General features: G+C 42.7%; 1 protein-coding gene across 2 annotated transcripts in view; it reads left to right on the top strand.

The window, feature by feature from the left end:
* Positions 1 to 5,041: 5,041 nt before the first annotated feature.
* The window catches only part of lama4 (laminin, alpha 4), a 49,890-nt gene continuing 37,887 nt past the window's right edge, over positions 5,042 to 17,044 (top strand). For both annotated transcript variants that reach the window (XM_036582547.1, XM_036582546.1), the window contains exons 1-5: positions 5,042 to 5,351; positions 14,348 to 14,449; positions 14,565 to 14,692; positions 15,640 to 15,720; positions 15,973 to 16,187. In XM_036582547.1, coding sequence (XP_036438440.1) covers positions 5,262 to 5,351; positions 14,348 to 14,449; positions 14,565 to 14,692; positions 15,640 to 15,720; positions 15,973 to 16,187 — 616 coding nt within the window. In that variant the 5' untranslated portion in view covers positions 5,042 to 5,261. The remainder of the gene's footprint in view (positions 5,352 to 14,347; positions 14,450 to 14,564; positions 14,693 to 15,639; positions 15,721 to 15,972; positions 16,188 to 17,044) is intronic.

The raw sequence follows: 17,044 nt of genomic DNA, 5'->3' as shown, positions 1-17,044 counted from the left end.
CCCCGTTTACACCTGGTCACTTCCTGTGTCCAGTATCTGGATTGTATCCTATTAAGATTTTAGCCTCATGAATTTACACTTGGTAGTCAAATGCGTCTCTGGTTCGTCGGGCTTAAATCTGATTGCTGTGGGACGGAATATGCAAATCAGCTCATTACCCAATTAACCAGTAACCAACTGTTTATCTGTTCAGCCTCTTCGTCTGCAGTGTGTTTTGTACAGTCGTGTCTGTCCATGTTGTTGTTAAACATTTTTTCATCCCCAAACATGAGAGACAAGCACAGTGACCCACTGCATGGGGAGGGGTTTCGGTTGTACTGGGAAGAGTTTATTTTGTACTGGGAGGGGTTTCGATTGTACTGGGAAGAGTTTCTTTTGTACTGGTAGGAGTTTCGGTTGTACTGGGAAGAGTTTATTGTGTACTGGGAGGGGTTTCGGTTGTACTGGGAAGAGTTTGTTTTGTACTGGGAGGGGTTTCGATTGTACTGGGAAGAGTTTCGGTTGTACTGGGAGGAGTTTTGGTTGTTGAATGTATCTTGGAGAGACGGATGTGTTTACACTGCTATAGTGTGACTCTTATGTGTCTCAGTCCTCCTGAAGTGCTCTGGTTGATCAGATCTGTATCTGTTTAAATGCGTCTCGGCTCTGTTTACAGTCACATCTTTATGTGGCCTCATCCAGATATAATCCTGATACTCAACACGCATGAAGTGACCAGTAGGGTCTCAGAGTGTGAACTGTACTGTTAGACTAAAAGGCTAGATCCTCCTCTGATTGGTTCTGTGTGCGACTAACATCTGTAAAAGCAGCTGAAACTGTCTTAAACTGCAGCTTCTATCACAAAACTCATCTACATGGTGTTGACTGATACTGACAGTCACAGTCTGAGTGTGACTGCAGGAAATGTCCACCAGATGGCAGTGCAACATCCCTTCAAGTCAAGTTGAGCCAGTCAAGTGGTCTTTAGTGTCATTCCTCAATATAACTTGTGTACGTTGGAACAAAGTGTGGTTCCTCAGGCCCCAAACACACAACAGCAGCACTTTACACTGAACTACACTGAACTACACTGAACTACACAGAGTGCAGATACACGAGTGTAGAACATACAATAAATACACCAAACAATAAACATATATGATAAATACACAAGATTCTATCTAGATAGGACAATATATAACACTGGGTGTAGGCTAAATGGGTGGGGCTAAACTTCTGTAGGCTGAATGGGTGGAGCTAAACTGCTGTAGGCTGAATGGGTGGGGCTAAACTGCTGTAGGCTGAATGGGTGGAGCTAAACTGCTGTAGGCTGAATGGGTGGAGCTAAACTGCTGTAGGCTGAATGGGTGGGGCTAAACTGCTGTAGGCTGAATGGGTGGAGCTAAACTGCTGTAGGCTGAATGGGTGGAGCTAAACTGCTGTAGGCTGAATGGGTGGGGCTAAACTGCTGTAGGCTGAATGGGTGGAGCTAAACTGCTGTAGGCTGAATGGGTGGGGCTAAACTGCTGTAGGCTGAATGGGTGGAGCTAAACTGCTGTAGGCTGAATGGGTGGAGCTAAACTGCTGTAGGCTGAATGGGTGGGGCTAAACTGCTGTAGGCTGAATGGGTGGAGCTAAACTGCTGTAGGCTGAATGGGTGGGGCTAAACTGCTGTAGGCTGAATGGGTGGAGCTAAACTGCTGGACTGTATGCACTGCAGTACATATTGAAACTTTCACAATCCAACAATAAACTCAATATTTTTTAATAATTATATGGAATGTTTGGTTTTCCATGATAGGGATTCTTGGATTCAGACTGGAAAACAGCTCATGCAGAAAGGACTTAATGTGCTTGAGTTAAAGCGTTTAAACTCTCAGTGCAGCAGCTCAGATATCCAGAACCAGAGAGATCACAGCAGTGTCACCGCTACAATTCTTAGCATTCTTAATTCATTACACACTCACACACACACAAACACACACACTCACACTCACACACTCACACACACACAAACACACACACTCACACTCACACACTCACACACACACAAACACACACACTCACACTCACACACTCACACACACACAAACACACACACTCACACACACACACTCACACACACACAGACAGACTCACACACACACAGACAGACACACACACACACACACACTCACACACACACAGACAGACACACACACACACATTCACACACACACACACACACACAGACAGACACACACACACACTCACACACTCACACACAGACACACACTCACACACACACACTCACACACTCTCACACACAGACACACACACACACACACAGACAGACACACACACACACACACACACAGACAGACACACACACACACTCACACACACACACACAGACAGACACACACACACACAGACAGACACACACACACTCACACACACACACACACACACACACAGACAGACACACACACACACAGACAGACACACACACACACTCACACACACACACACAGACAGACACACACACACACAGACAGACACACACACACACACACACACACACTCACACACACACACACACACACACACAGACAGACACACACACACACATTCACACACACACACACACACACACAGACAGACACACACACACACACAGACAGACACACACACACACACACACTCTCACACACAGACAGACACACACACACACACACACACACACACACACACACAGACAGACACACACACACACACACACACTCTCACACACAGACAGACACACACACACACACACACACACACACACACAGACAGACACACACACACACACACACACACTCACACACACACACACACTCTCACACACAGACAGACACACACACACACACACACACACACACACACACAGACAGACACACACACACACACACACACACTCACACACACACACACACACTCACAAAAGACCAACAGCTGCTCTATTTAAGGACCATCACAGAAGCTGAAGGAGAACCTGCATGATCTTTTAGAGGAACACACTGTGTGTGTGTTTGTGTGTGTGTGTGTGTGTGTGTGTGTGTGTGTTTGGGTTAGTCTGAGCTGTATCCTCTTCCCACTGTGGTATCCCTGTGTTAAACACAGCTCCAGTGGCCATACAGTGTTTCCTTCCCAGCTTTAGTTAAAACCTACACAACGTCTGCCAAAGCCTGTTTAGCTGAAGTCTACACAACCTGCACCATATTAGCTAAAATCTGTACAATGGTAGCTAAATCCTAGCAAAGTTTGCTAAAATCTCCAAAACTTCTAATCCTACATGCCTGAGTCAGATTCAACACTCCACTGTAAATGAGTGTGTATTGTGGCCACATTAGAAGCTTTGGTTTTAGTTTAATGATCCAACACAACGTTGACATTCAGATTTTAATCTCAACAAAAATTATGACACTGATCGAAAATCAATACTGGATCAATGTCACCGTGCTATCTGGACAGTCCTCCAGTTCTCTGCGAGTTCTCTTTCCCAGCATGGTGATCTTCACCCTTGAAGCTTCTTCATTACATTAATTCAAAAGCGTAATTAACAATTGCGCTTAATTTAGCTGAACGCGGGTTCTGTTTCTCTGCAGCAGAACTGTGAGGTGTTTGGGTTCTGAGAGAACTCTCTGCAGGTTCTCACTGCTGAACTGAGCGCAGTGGATCTAAAATCTATAGCTGGTTCTGATCTTGAAGGTCTGCCAGCTTTATTTCTGTAAAATGATGGCTCAGCAAAAATCCCCTCCAGTCCCCCCAGGAGTGGGGTTTGGGTGGATTACTGAAGGGAGGGGCTGTATTGGTTTGGGGCAGGGTTTGGAGAACACTGAAGGGAGGGGCTGTATTGGTTTGGGGCAGGGTTTGGAGAACACTGAAGGGAGGGGCTGTATTGGTTTGAGGGCAGGGTTTGGAGAACACTGAAGGGAGGGGCTGTATTGGTTTGAGGGCAGGGTTTGGAGAACACTGAAGGGAGGGGCTGTATTGGTTTGAGGGCAGGGTTTGGAGAACACTGAAGGGAGGGGCTGTATTGGTTTGGGGCAGGGTTTGGAGAACACTGAAGGGAGGGGCTGTATTGGTTTGGGGCAGGGTTTGGAGAACACTGAAGGGAGGGGCTGTATTGGTTTGAGGGCAGGGTTTGGGAACACTGTAGGAAGGGTCTGTACTGGTTTGGGAACACTGTAGGAGGGTCTGTACTGGTTTGGGGGCGGGGTTTTTGGAGGAACACTGGGGGGAGTGTTGCTGTCTGGCTGAGTGTGTAACGGTCAGCGTGCTGTGTGTTGTTATGCCATTAAGGCTGATGTTCTGTGGTGTCCGGCTGTACGTCGGTGTCTCCTGACCCGTCGGTTATAAATAACTCTGCTCTGTCACTGCGCTCACGCTGCTGAACTCCGTCTCCACGGCGACACAAGTCCAGCTCCTGACACGGCCTGAACACATTTAACACCTTCTGTACCCTGACCTGAGGTCCATGTGAGAGTGGGGGGGGGGATTACAGGGTGTTTTTAGTTTCAGAGTGGGGGGTCTCTTGTCAAGGTTAAAGGCTGCCATCATGACTTCTGAGCTGTCAGTCACTTTCTGTCAGCCAATCAGGAAAGACCACTGAAATTTAAAGTATATTATCATTCATATAAATACTCTCCTCGATATTAACACAGAAAATCGATTCATTCTTTCACTGCTCTCTCTCTCTCCCTCTCTCTCTCTTATTCTATCTCTCCATTTCTCTTTCTCTCTCTCCATTTCTCTCTTTCTCTCTTTCTCTCTCTCCATTTCTCTCTTTCTCTCTCTCTCTCTCTCTCTCTCTCTTATTCTATCTCTCCATTTCTCTCTCTCTCTCTCTTTCTCTTTCTCCATTTCTTTTTCTCTCTCTCTCTCTTTTTCTCTCTCTCCATTTCTCCCTCTCTCTCTCTCTCTCTTATTCCATCTCTCCATTTTTCTCTTTCTCTCTCTCTCTCTCTCTCTCTCACTCACTCCCTCTTTCCCATCTGTATGTGATTTAATCCCAGGCCTTGTCTGTTTGAGAGAGTGAGTGAGAGAGGGAGAGAGTGAGAGAGGGAGGAAGCTGGTGGAGTTAGAGTTTGTTTTACAGGCTGGGCAGGGCCTCAGAGAGAGAGAGAGAGAGAGAGCGAGAGAGAGAGAGAGTGAGCGGACGAGTGAAGAGAGAGAGAGAGTGTAGAACAGGATCAGACGGGTAACGGAGCGAGAGAAAGAAGAGAAAACAGACTCGAGGCCGCAGCAGTGGGAGGGAAATGGCGCGTCTGGCTGTTCTCTCGTTGTGTTTACTGAGCGCTCTCTCTGGACTGACGACAACAAGCGCCGAGCTGGAACCCGTCTTCACCGTGAGTCCACTCAGAACCGCACCACTGCCGTCCTGTTACTGAACACTGGGATTACTGGAGTATGACTTACGATAAATATTTCACTAGTTAAACTACTTACTACTCAGTTATTAATCTGAATTGATATTATTCAGTAACAACTATGGAGTATTTAGTATCTAGTATTTGTCGGCTGAATGACTTCAGTGGAAAGAAACAGTCGTCGAGAACTGTGATTGGTCAGGATGCTCACTGGACTATAAAGCATTCAGTATATACTATGAAATTTTCAGTATCTAATATAAATTATGCAGTATCTATCATTAATTTTTCAGTAACATCTATGAATTATTCAGGATCTACTATGAATTATTCAGTATCAATTTAGAATTATTCAGTAATTACTAGAAATTATTGAGAATTAACTATTAATTGTTCAGTATTGCTATGAGTAATTGTGTAACAAATGAATAACCGACTCTAAATGTAGGTATTGTGATATAAACTGAGTCTGTTCTACGGTTTCTCATTAGGCTGAATGAATAACCGACTCTAAATGTAGGTATTGTGATATAAACTGAGTCTGTTCTACAGTTTCTCATTAGGCTGAATGGATAACTGACTCTAAATGTAGGTATTGTGATATAAACTGAGTCTGTTCTACAGTTTCTCATTAGGCTGAATGAATAACTGACTCTAAATGTAGGTATTGTGATGTAAAGGTATATATAGGTTTAGCATTTTATTTTAGATCAAAATAAGTAAAATATATATAGAATATTTAAATTTATTTTCTCTTAGAAAGAGAATTTGAACGGCGGTTTTCAATCTTTTGCACATGGCTGTATAAACTCAGAGTGACACTTTACAAAACAATGACACAGTCAGTTAAACAGACTCCACTGTTTTATTAGACCTAATTACAGCTGTTTAACTGTACACTTTCATATCAGAGCCTTATATGATGATGAAACACAGTCAGTGTTCTGACTGTAACTGTGTTACTCAGAGAACTCATGATAACTCAGTTTGGTTCCGTCTGTAAACGTTCTCTCAGTTCAGTGAGAGCAGTGTGTGAATGTGTCTTCTTTCCTGAGCATGTAGAGGTCAGTGACCCTGCAGCTGAAGTTCTTCTTCACACAGATAGCATAAACAGCACAGAGAGAGAGAGAGAGAGAGAGAGAGAGAGAGAGAGAGAGGCACAGAGAGAGGGAGAGAGAGAGAGAGAGAGATTGACAGAGAGAGAGAGAGAGAGAGAGAGGCAGAGAGAGAGGGAGAGAGAGAGAGAGATTGACAGAGAGAGAGAGGCAGAGAGAGTGAGAGAGAGAGAGAGGCGGAGAGAGAGAGAGAGAGAGAGAGAGAGACAGAGAGAGAGAGGCAGAGAGAGAGAGAGAGAGAGAGAGAGAGGTAGAGAGAGAGAGAGGTCAGGAAGTGAAGTTAATTCCCTTTAGGATCCCTGCTTTCCCAGAAATCCCTGCAGCCCAGGTCTTCTGTAGACGCTAAAGCTAGACAAACTAGCCCAGGTCTTCTGTAGACACTAAAGCTAGACAAACTAGCCCAGGTCTTCTATAGACACTAAAGCTAGACAAACTAGCCCAGGTCTTCTATAGACACTAAAGCTAGACAAACTAGCCCAGGTCTTCTATAGACACTAAAGCTAGACAAACTAGCCCAGGTCTTCTATAGACACTAAAGCTAGACAAACTAGCCCAGGTCGTCTGTAGACACTAAAGCTAGACAAACTAGCCCAGGTCTTCTATAGACACTAAAGCTAGACAAACTAGCCCAGGTCTTCTATAGATGCTAAAGCTAGACAAATTAGTCAAGGTGTTCTGCAGACATTAAAGCTAAAGCCGAGCTGCTCCTGGTGTTGTGAAGATGCCGAGGACGTGATGTGGTGTGAGTGTGAACTGCAGCAGTGGACAGCTGAATAAAAGCTGGCTTTGTTCTGGGCGACTCTGGAAAATCTGCTCTGAATATCACGGACTGTTCCAGACTTCACTGAGGAGGAATTTTATGCTTTTTCAAATACAGTCTCAGCTTTAGCACCAGTGATTATTTCATTTTTACATCCAGTATTAGATTTGTTATTTCTCATATACTGTATCTTTAACTCTGCCTGCTGATTGTATTCTGACTATCTTTGATGTAGTATCTTCATAAAAGGTTATATGGTTAACCACGAGGAAGGAAACAGCCTTTTCTTTAGTATTAAAGTCAGTAGTGAAGTGTTGTGTCTGATAAGGTTGAGTAACTAAGGCTGCCCCTTCAGATGAGATATCAACACTAGACCTGACCAGTGCAGCAGTAGATAGTGAAGAAATACTACTGCAGGAAAGACCACTATAGACCAGCATGGCTGTTCACCAATAAAACCAGTATGTGTTGTGTTTTGATGCTAGTATGCTGGTCAACCAGCATGACCATGCTGGGGTGCTAAACCAGAATCAAACCAATATAGACCAGCATAGACAAGTATAGATCAGCATGAAATGCTTGCTGGTCTGTGCTGTTTTTTCAGCAGGGTCATGAGCTTCTACTCAGGGTTATTTCTCCTCAGTGGATGTTCTAGCTAACACCAGCTAGAGTGGATAGTGGAGCCAGAGCCAGATATAAATACACTGCCTGATGTCTGAGACACTGGTTTACGATAGCTTTGAAAAGATTTTGCGCATAAAATGTTTTTTTTATGGTGGATGGACACAGGCAGGACGCTGTGAGGCAAAGAAAACAAAGAAGACTCCATGCTAATGGAAAGAGGACAGTCTGTAGATGATCTAACAGTTTACTCCAAATTGTTTCTTTTAAAATTAATTAATAACTTCGATCAGTATCACTGACAGTAATGAAAAATAATGATCCTGTTGAACATGCGACGTGTTGACTATTGCAGATGTTTCAGAGGGTGAGTGTGTTTATGTAACAGCACTGAGAGGCTATAATGTATGTTTTTCATTATCTATAATTAACAACTAATGAAAACACATTTGACTTTTACATTAATGAAAAAATAAAAAGATTTTAAAGTATTTTAAAGGTGCAGTCTGCAAGTTTTAGTGTCATCTAGTGGTGAGGTTGCAGATGGCACCCAGTTGAAGGCCCCTCCCTCACCCCTCCCTCTCTAAGTGCGTAGTAGAACCTACCACCGTCAGGTTTCCTGCCGTCATCTGTCCTGATTTCATTCTGCTTCTTCATGTTTTCTCTTCTTTGACGGTGACGATTCACCCTCTCTCACTGGTTCTTTGCTGAATGATAAATTTGATCCTCCATTTCTCACAATCTGGGTTTTCAAACTTCTCACTACACAAACAGTCAGCAGCACCGGCAGCAACCACTGAGTCTTCTTCTTTCTACGTCTTCCAGCCGGAGCTACAGTGCCAACATATTCAAGCTGCCACTTCAGCATAAAAGCGTGAAAGGCGACCTCTAGAGCCAGAGTTTGGTTTGTCCACTCTGGGCTACTGTAGAAACATGACGGCACAACATGGCGGCCTTGAAGAGAAGCTGCTCACTATGTAGATACGAAGCGCTCATTATAAGATAACGCAAACACAACGATTCATAGCTACAGATGATCATACACTAATAAACACATGGTTTTGTTACTATATTCCATTCTGATAATAAATCCCCATTAATCTCACACACTGCACCTCTAATGATTAGGTTTAAGAGCAGTTACAGAGGGCGGGGATTGTGTTTTAACGTTTAAAGTGATTTATTTGAACATCACCTGTTCACCTCAGGTACATAACAGAGTACTGTAGTATCTGCTGCTGGAATGGACAGCCATCTACACTAGTGTGCAAAAGTTTGTGCGCCCTGGTCAAATTTCATGTTGTTGCTGATTTTCTGAGTGTGAATAAGTTAACAGATCCTCTACAGAGACACACTTCTGCACATTTTATTACACAATTACTGTTTATTTACTGAATTTTAACATATCAGGGTAAAACAAAACATAAAAAGTGGTGTGTGCAAAATTTATGGCACATTTTAAATGTTAAACTCAGCAAATAAACAGGAATTGTGCACTAAAATGGTATATTTCAGTGTGTTCTCTGTAGAGGGCGTGTTTACTTATTTACAGAATCAACAAAGGTATGGAATTTGACCAGGCGTGCACAAACTTTTGCACACAGATGTATATGAATTAAAATCCACAGAAAGCATGAATTCAGACTTTTTTTAAACTCACGCTGGTCTCAGACGTTTCCTGCTCCGATGACTCAAATTGAGGATCTCTCCAGTTTCCCACGATCCTTCGCTCTGGAATTCCCTGCTGCATTGAGTCCAGCTGTTCGTCCTGTTACACACACACACACACACACACACACACACAGACAGTGGGACAGTGTGGTGTGCAGAGTTGTGCAGCCGGAGAGTTTAAACTGAGCTGAACAGAGTTTCTGTGCAGTCTGAGCTGTAGGAGGTTCTGGTGAGTCTGGAGTACAAAACTGTATAAACTGATGTTTATGATGACTGTAAGTCTGAAACTGCCAGTAAGAACAAAGTAAAACACTACAAATACAAATAAACATAAACACAGTAAACAGAGACAGCAGTGTGTTTAAGGTGGAAATGTTTTATTTTGTTTTGCAAATATTTCCACCACATGGCGGAGGCGGCGGTAAGTCTGACAGCAGCTGGCAGGAAACACTTCCTGTAATTATTATTATTATTATTATTATTATTATTATTAATAACCATCATCATCATCATCATCAGAACATTATATAAATAATGCAAAAACAGTGTTATTTTGTGACAAATACCAACAATAGGTGAAGTAGCTACATGTGGGGTTCAGCACTGTATGTATGTGTGTGTGTGTGTATGTGTGTGTGTGAGTGTGTGTGTGTGTGTGTATGAATGTGTTTGTCCAGTGTGTAAAACAGGAAATAATGATGAAGGTCAGACAGGAGTCTTCCTCACAGCTGCTCTGCTATTCACTCACACAGTCTGGAAAATATGCAGCACAGCTGTGTGTGTGTGTGTGTGTGTGTGTGTGTGTGTGTGTGTGTGTGTGTGTGTGTGTGTGTGTGAACAGGACAAATGGTCGTTTGATTCTGTGAGACGGTTAGGCGGTAGCAGACGGCAGGAACAGAACAGTATTGTACTGACCAAACCATATGGTTAACTTCTCTCTCCAAACTCCGCCCACAAAGGGTTTCTGACAGAGCACAAATATTTTATCAAAATATATAAATTTCACAAAAATATACTTCTGTGTGCAAAATAACCATAGAGTTACTATAGAAAAGTGTGTAGAGTTACTATAGACAGGGTGTAGAGTTAATATAGAAAAGGGTGTAGAGTTAATATAGAAAAGGGTGTAGAGTTACTATAGAAAAGTGTGTAGAGTTACTATAGAAAAGTGTGTAGAGTTACTATAGAAAAGGTGTAGAGTTAATATAGACAGGGTGTAGAGTTACTATAGAAAAGGTGCAGAGTTAATATAGAAAAGGGTGTAGAGTTACTATAGAAAAGTGTGTAGAGTTACTATAGAAAAGTGTGTAGAGTTACTATAGAAAAGGTGTAGAGTTAATATAGACAGGGTGTAGAGTTACTATGGAAAAGGATGTAGAGTTACTATAGAAAAGGGTGTAGAGTTACTATAGAAAAGGCTGTAGAGTTACTATGGAAAAGGGTGTAGAGTTACTATAGAAAAGGGTGTAGAGTTACTATAGACAGGGTGTAGAGTTACTATAGAAAAGGGTGTAGAGTTATAATGGAAAAGGGTGTAGAGTTACTATAGAAAAGGGTGTAGAGTTACTATGGTAAAGGGTGTAGAGTTACTATAGAAAAGGGTGTAGAGTTATAATGGAAAAGGGTGTAGAGTTACTATAGAAAAGGGTGTAGAGTTACTATGGTAAAGGGTGTAGAGTTACTATAGACAGGGTGTCGAGTTACTATGGAAAAGGGTGTCGAGTTACTATAGACAGGGTGTAGAGTTACTATAGAAACGGGTGTAAAGTTACTATAGACAGGGTGTAGAGTTACTATGGAAAAGGGTGTAGAGTTACTATAGAAACGGGTGTAGCCTTACTATGGAAAAGGATGTAGAGTTACTATAGAAAAGGGTGTAAAGTTACTATGGAAAAGGATGTAGAGTTACTATAGAAAAGGGTGTAGAGTTACTATGGAAAAGGGTGTAGAGTTACTATAGAAACGGGTGTAGCCTTACTATGGAAAAGGATGTAGAGTTACTATAGAAAAGGGTGTAAAGTTACTATGGAAAAGGATGTAGAGTTACTATAGACAGGGTGTAGAGTTACTATGGAAAAGGATGTAGAGTTACTATAGAAAAGGGTGTAGAGTTACTATGGAAAAGGGTGTAGAGTTACTATAGAAAAGGGTGTAGCGTTACTATAGAAACGGGTGTAGCGTTACTATCGAAAAGGGTGTAGAGTTACTATGGAAAAGGGTGTAGAGTTACTATAGAAAAGGGTGTAGCGTTACTATAGAAAAGGGTGTAAAGTTACTATGGAAAAGTGTGTAGAGTTACTATGGAAAAGGGTGTAGAGTTACTATGGAAAAGGGTGTAGAGTTACTATGGAAAAGGTTGTAAAGTTACTATAGAAAAGTGTGTAGAGTTACTATGGAAAAGGGTGTAAAGTTACTATGGAAAAGGGTGTAGAGTTACTATGGAAAAGGGTGTAGAGTTACTATAGTAAAGGGTGTAGAGTTACTATGGAAAAGGGTGTAGAGTTACTATAGAAAAGGGTGTAGCGTTACTATAGAAAAGGGTGTAGAGTTACTATAGAAAAGGGTGTAGCGTTACTATAGAAACGGGTGTAGCGTTACTATGGAAAAGGGTGTAGAGTTACTATAGAAAAGGGTGTAGCGTTACTATAGAAACGGGTGTAGCCTTACTATGGAAAAGGGTGTAGAGTTACTATAGAAAAGGGTGTAGAGTTACTATAGAAAAGGGTGTAGAGTTACTATGGAAAAGGATGTAGAGTTACTATAGAAAAGGGTGTAGAGTTACTATAATAAAGGGTGTAGAGTTACTATGGAAAAGGGTGTAGAGTTACTATAATAAAGGGTGTAGAGTTACTATGGAAAAGGGTGTAGAGTTACTATAATAAAGGGTGTAGAGTTACTATGGAAAAGGGTGTAGAGTTACTATAGAAAAGGGTGTAGCGTTACTATGGAAAAGGGTGTGAAGTTACTATGGAAAAGGGTGTAGAGTTACTATGGAAAAGGGTGTGTCTGAGCTGCAGTGATGGATTGTGGGTAATGGTGAGTTCTCTGCGTGTCTGAGCTGCAGTGATGGATTGTGGGTAATGGTGAGTTCTCGGCATGTCCGAGCTGCAGTGATGGATTGTGGGTAATGGTGAGTTCTCTGCGTGTCCGAGCTGCACTGATGGATTGTGGGTAATGGTGAGTTCTCGGCGCGTCTAAGCTGCACTGATGGATTGTGGCTAATGGTGAGTTCTCGGCGCGTCCGAGCTGCACTGATGGATTGTGGGTAATGGTGAGTTCTCGGCGCGTCCGAGCTGCAGTGATGGATTGTGGGTAATGGTGAATCTGTCTGTGTGATTCTGTTCCAGCAGCAAATGCTGTGCTCAGTTCTCATCACGTTTATTATTACTGGGAGCTGAATGGTGGGAAAGAGCGCCGGGCTGGGAAAATACAGAATGAAACAGAATGAGAGAGCTGAGCTGGCTCTGAGGCCCCGCCCCCCAAACACTTCCACACGCACTGTGTGTGATTACTCCCATATGACCGTCCATTACTGTACGTGTTTCTGGGCCGCAGGCTGGTTTGGAGAACTCTTTAGGGCTGTGCTGGAAAACGGTTAATGTTTGGGAAATTTGCTCTTTGTATTAAAGGAAAACAGAGAGTTTTACTGTCTCTGTGTTAAACATTCGAACCCCACAGACATTCATTACAACAAACCGAGCAGAACACACCGACTCAAAGCTCTCCAATCACAGCAGCTGCACACTGGGTTCTGCTGTAAGTGTGTTTGCAGTGTTTTCTGTTCTGCACAGTCATTACTGTCAGTGATACTCGACACACTTTCCCAAGCCGTGACCTGCTGTGGTTGCCAAGGTAGCGTGAGCCTCATACACTGAGAAAATGATGCGAAGTGAGTAAACTAGGTAACTTACAATTTTGAGTTCACAAGTTAACTTCATATTCTGTCATAACTACACTGAATGTTACTTTTTTAAGTTGCATCATTTATAAGGAGTTGAAGTACATATTTATATATATATATATATATATATATATATATATATATATATTTCTATACACTGTAGAAGTGTTGCAAAGAATATATCGCAGCTGTCGAATCAAAACCTCATACCTCATTTAACAAAAGAGTAACTTTACAGGAAAAGAAAATAACCTACTTTACTGTTAATGTAAGTCAATGGAACCAGAATTTTTTCCAAGTATTTTGCTCAATTCATCATGAAGTTTACACACAATATAAAGGCCAAATATATATATATATATATGTATATATATATTTTTTGAAGCCCTTAAGTTACAGTTTTTTGCACATCAAACGGCCACTTGCTGTCAAATGAGGCCATTCTTGGCCATATGAATGACAACCACCCCCCCACCCCCCATTAAATAGATAGATAGATAGATAGATAGATAGATAGATAGATAGATTTAGTTTTATTGTATTGCTCAGTATGGGCACAAGTCAATGAAATGCAGGTAGCATCTACCAGACATGCAAATAGTGGAGTGAAATATTATCTATATATAAGTAATAAATGTACAAAAATATATAAACTGGCTGAAGAACAGTGTATATTACAATAATATTTGCTCTATGTACTATTTTTTAAAATCTATGCAGCTGGAACTATTTTTCTGCAGAGGAAATTGCCATAAATGTATATCTGATTGATGTTTGGGGCTTTTATGCTGTATTTTGTCTTTACCTTGTAACACTGGAGGTCAGAGCTGTTCAGACGTGCAGATGAAATGTTGTGTGGTTGTGTTTTGTCTGATTTCGGGCTGATGTTGTGTTGCTCTCTCTGCAGGTGTGCGCGCGAGGTTTCTTCCTGAGTGAACAGAACACCTGTCTGCCCTGTAACTGTAAAGGCCACGCCCACACCTGTGAGGACATCACCGGCATCTGCATCGTACGCTTCCTCTTTACCTCACTTCCTGTTCCCCTACTGCGGCAGGTCCTGTGTGAACACACTGAGGAAGTATTACCTGCGCCTGTAATGACGTCTGGGTTCCGCTGTGTTTCAGGACTGTCAGGATCACAGTGTGGGCGATTTCTGCGAGCGCTGTGAGGACGGATACGTTCTGGAGGTTTTCCTAGATGGTCGTCACGAGTGCCGCCCGTGCGCGTGTCCCATCTCTCTGGAGTCCAACAAGTACGGGTCCTGCACACCATTACCCACAATCCCTCACACTGTTAACCCTTAGACGTCTAGACTTATGACATCTAATATTAGAGAATTGCATAATTATTAACACAATGAAATCTGTTTATCCAGTGTGTAAATCCCCCCTGGTATTCGGGGGTCCCATGTTGTCTGCCAGCTAACACTCTCTCCCCATTTTCAATGTCAGTAAATGTTTGTTTATCAGTTCTCCTTCTGTAGAGTCTCTGTTCTAGTGCGGTTCTGCGCTCTTCCTCACAGTAACTGAGATCTTCCTCGTCTCCTCTTCTGTAGAGTCTCTGTTCTAGTGCGGTTCTGTGCTCTTCCTCACAGTAACTGAGATCTTCCTCGTCTCCTCTTCTGTAGAGTCTCTGTTCTAGTGCGGTTCTGCGCTCTTCCTCACAGTAACTGAGATCTTCCTCGTCTCCTCTTCTGTCTTCAGTGTGAGAAATGAGGAACAGTCACTCTTCACTCCAAACTCTTGGGAAACTGGGCGAGTTTTCAGATTTACAGATCTGCTGCAGCTCATTGTAAAGTTTTTCAGAGGAATCCGGGCAGAGTTACAGTTTCTAGGCTATGAAGGACCAACTGGGTGAGCCAGTCTGCTACAGCGCCACCCTGAGGCAGAGCAGTGCTGCAGCTCTAGCTAGTTAAGATCACCAGAGACAGAAGCTGATTGTGGGGGAAGCAGATAAACAATCAGCTTCACTGAATCTGGATTTGAGTGTCTGTTTTTCTCTAATGGACAGCAGAACGTCTTAATAATTTTGTTTTCAGGGACCACCAGAATTTTGATTTTGAGACATTCAAGGGGTCCAAGACAATAATTAGGGTGTCCTGGACCCGCCAGGACTCCCTGTACTTCACACGTTGCGTTTATATTAGATTAGCGTTCTGTATAAATGGGCTCTGCTAACTGTTTTCTGTTTGTTTTATAGTTTTGCTGCTCACTGTGATAAGAAGGGTGTTGTTCTGCGGTGTGTATGTCAGGAAGGCTACGCTGGACACTACTGCGAGAGGTCAGTACACACCAGATATATATACACAGACTGCAGCCAGAGGGCGCTCACACATTTTGATTACTAATGAGGCCTTTTTACATCATCATTACATCACTACAGTTATGTTGGGTTAATCTCAGTTAACATTATTCAAACGTTCAAACAGGCAGTTCAAACTTTTTCATTAGTAGAAGTTCAAACTTTGGGCTCCTGTCTCTCTCTCTTAGTTTCTGTCTCATGATTGACAGCTCTCCCCCCACCCCCCCTCAGGTGTGCTCCTGGTTACTATGGTAACCCTATGCGCGTGGGCGACTCCTGTAAGAAGTGTGACTGTAACGGGAACTCGGACCCCAACCTGATCTTCAACGAGTGCCACAACGTGACGGGGCAGTGCCTCCACTGCTGGGGCAACACGGCTGGACACAACTGTGAGAGGTGTGCCCCCGGTTACTACGGCGATGCCATCAGCGCCAAGGACTGCCGGGGTGAGCGCCAGAGCTCCATCTCAGCTTCTTCACAGTTGGCTTTAAATTAATGCCTGGGAAAGTGTACAGATATAAACAGACAGACGCTGACCATTTTCATCTCAGCTAACGCTGTTAGCCTAGCCACACTGATATTTACTTCTCCTTGTATCTTTCAGCTCAGACGTGTCCAAAGTCCGGCCCCAGGGCCAAACGCAGCCTGGGCAGATTTAATCGGCTCTTTAAGTGGCTTCTGTTTTAGAGTGTGTTATTAATGCCACTCCAGCCAGTTCCCTGCAGTTCCTCCTCTCACCTGGTGGTGGCAGCAGTGCTGTAAGATTACAGTGCAACGCCGCACTGCGGTAACAGAGTAGCTAAAGTTTAAGAGTCTTTTTTCTCTGACTCACGGCACCGATTTCTTATCAGAGCAGATTCAGCAGCTCAGGAAATATTAACCCTTTAGGGAGGAGCAATAATGGCTGATTAGGATTAATCTGATCTCCTTTAATACAGCGATTTATAACTGAGGTCGCTGTGTTTATATAAAGAACATGATCTAACAAAACTGAACAATTTATAGATTTTTGTTTGGTTTGTCTCACAGATTATATATTTGAACAAGTAACACTTGAATAGGAACATAATTAATATGTTGTATTGTTACTCTTAAAGAATTTGATTATTTGTTATAAGTGCTTATTGATCCAAACTGCTCTGATCAGTCCAACAATGAAAGGAGCCTCGTGCATCTTTTACACAGTGATATGAAACACAGTCGCTCTCAGAAAGCTCTGATTCTGTGTGCTCTTATTTTGAAAGCCTAATATGTTGAATCGTTCGTGAATAATATGTCGGTCCTCTGGTATTTTGACACGGCC

The sequence above is a fragment of the Colossoma macropomum genome, unplaced genomic scaffold, assembly GCF_904425465.1.
Source record: "Colossoma macropomum unplaced genomic scaffold, Colossoma_macropomum, whole genome shotgun sequence".
Lineage (NCBI taxonomy): Eukaryota > Metazoa > Chordata > Actinopteri > Characiformes > Serrasalmidae > Colossoma > Colossoma macropomum.
This window is presented reverse-complemented; position numbering and strand designations above follow the sequence as displayed.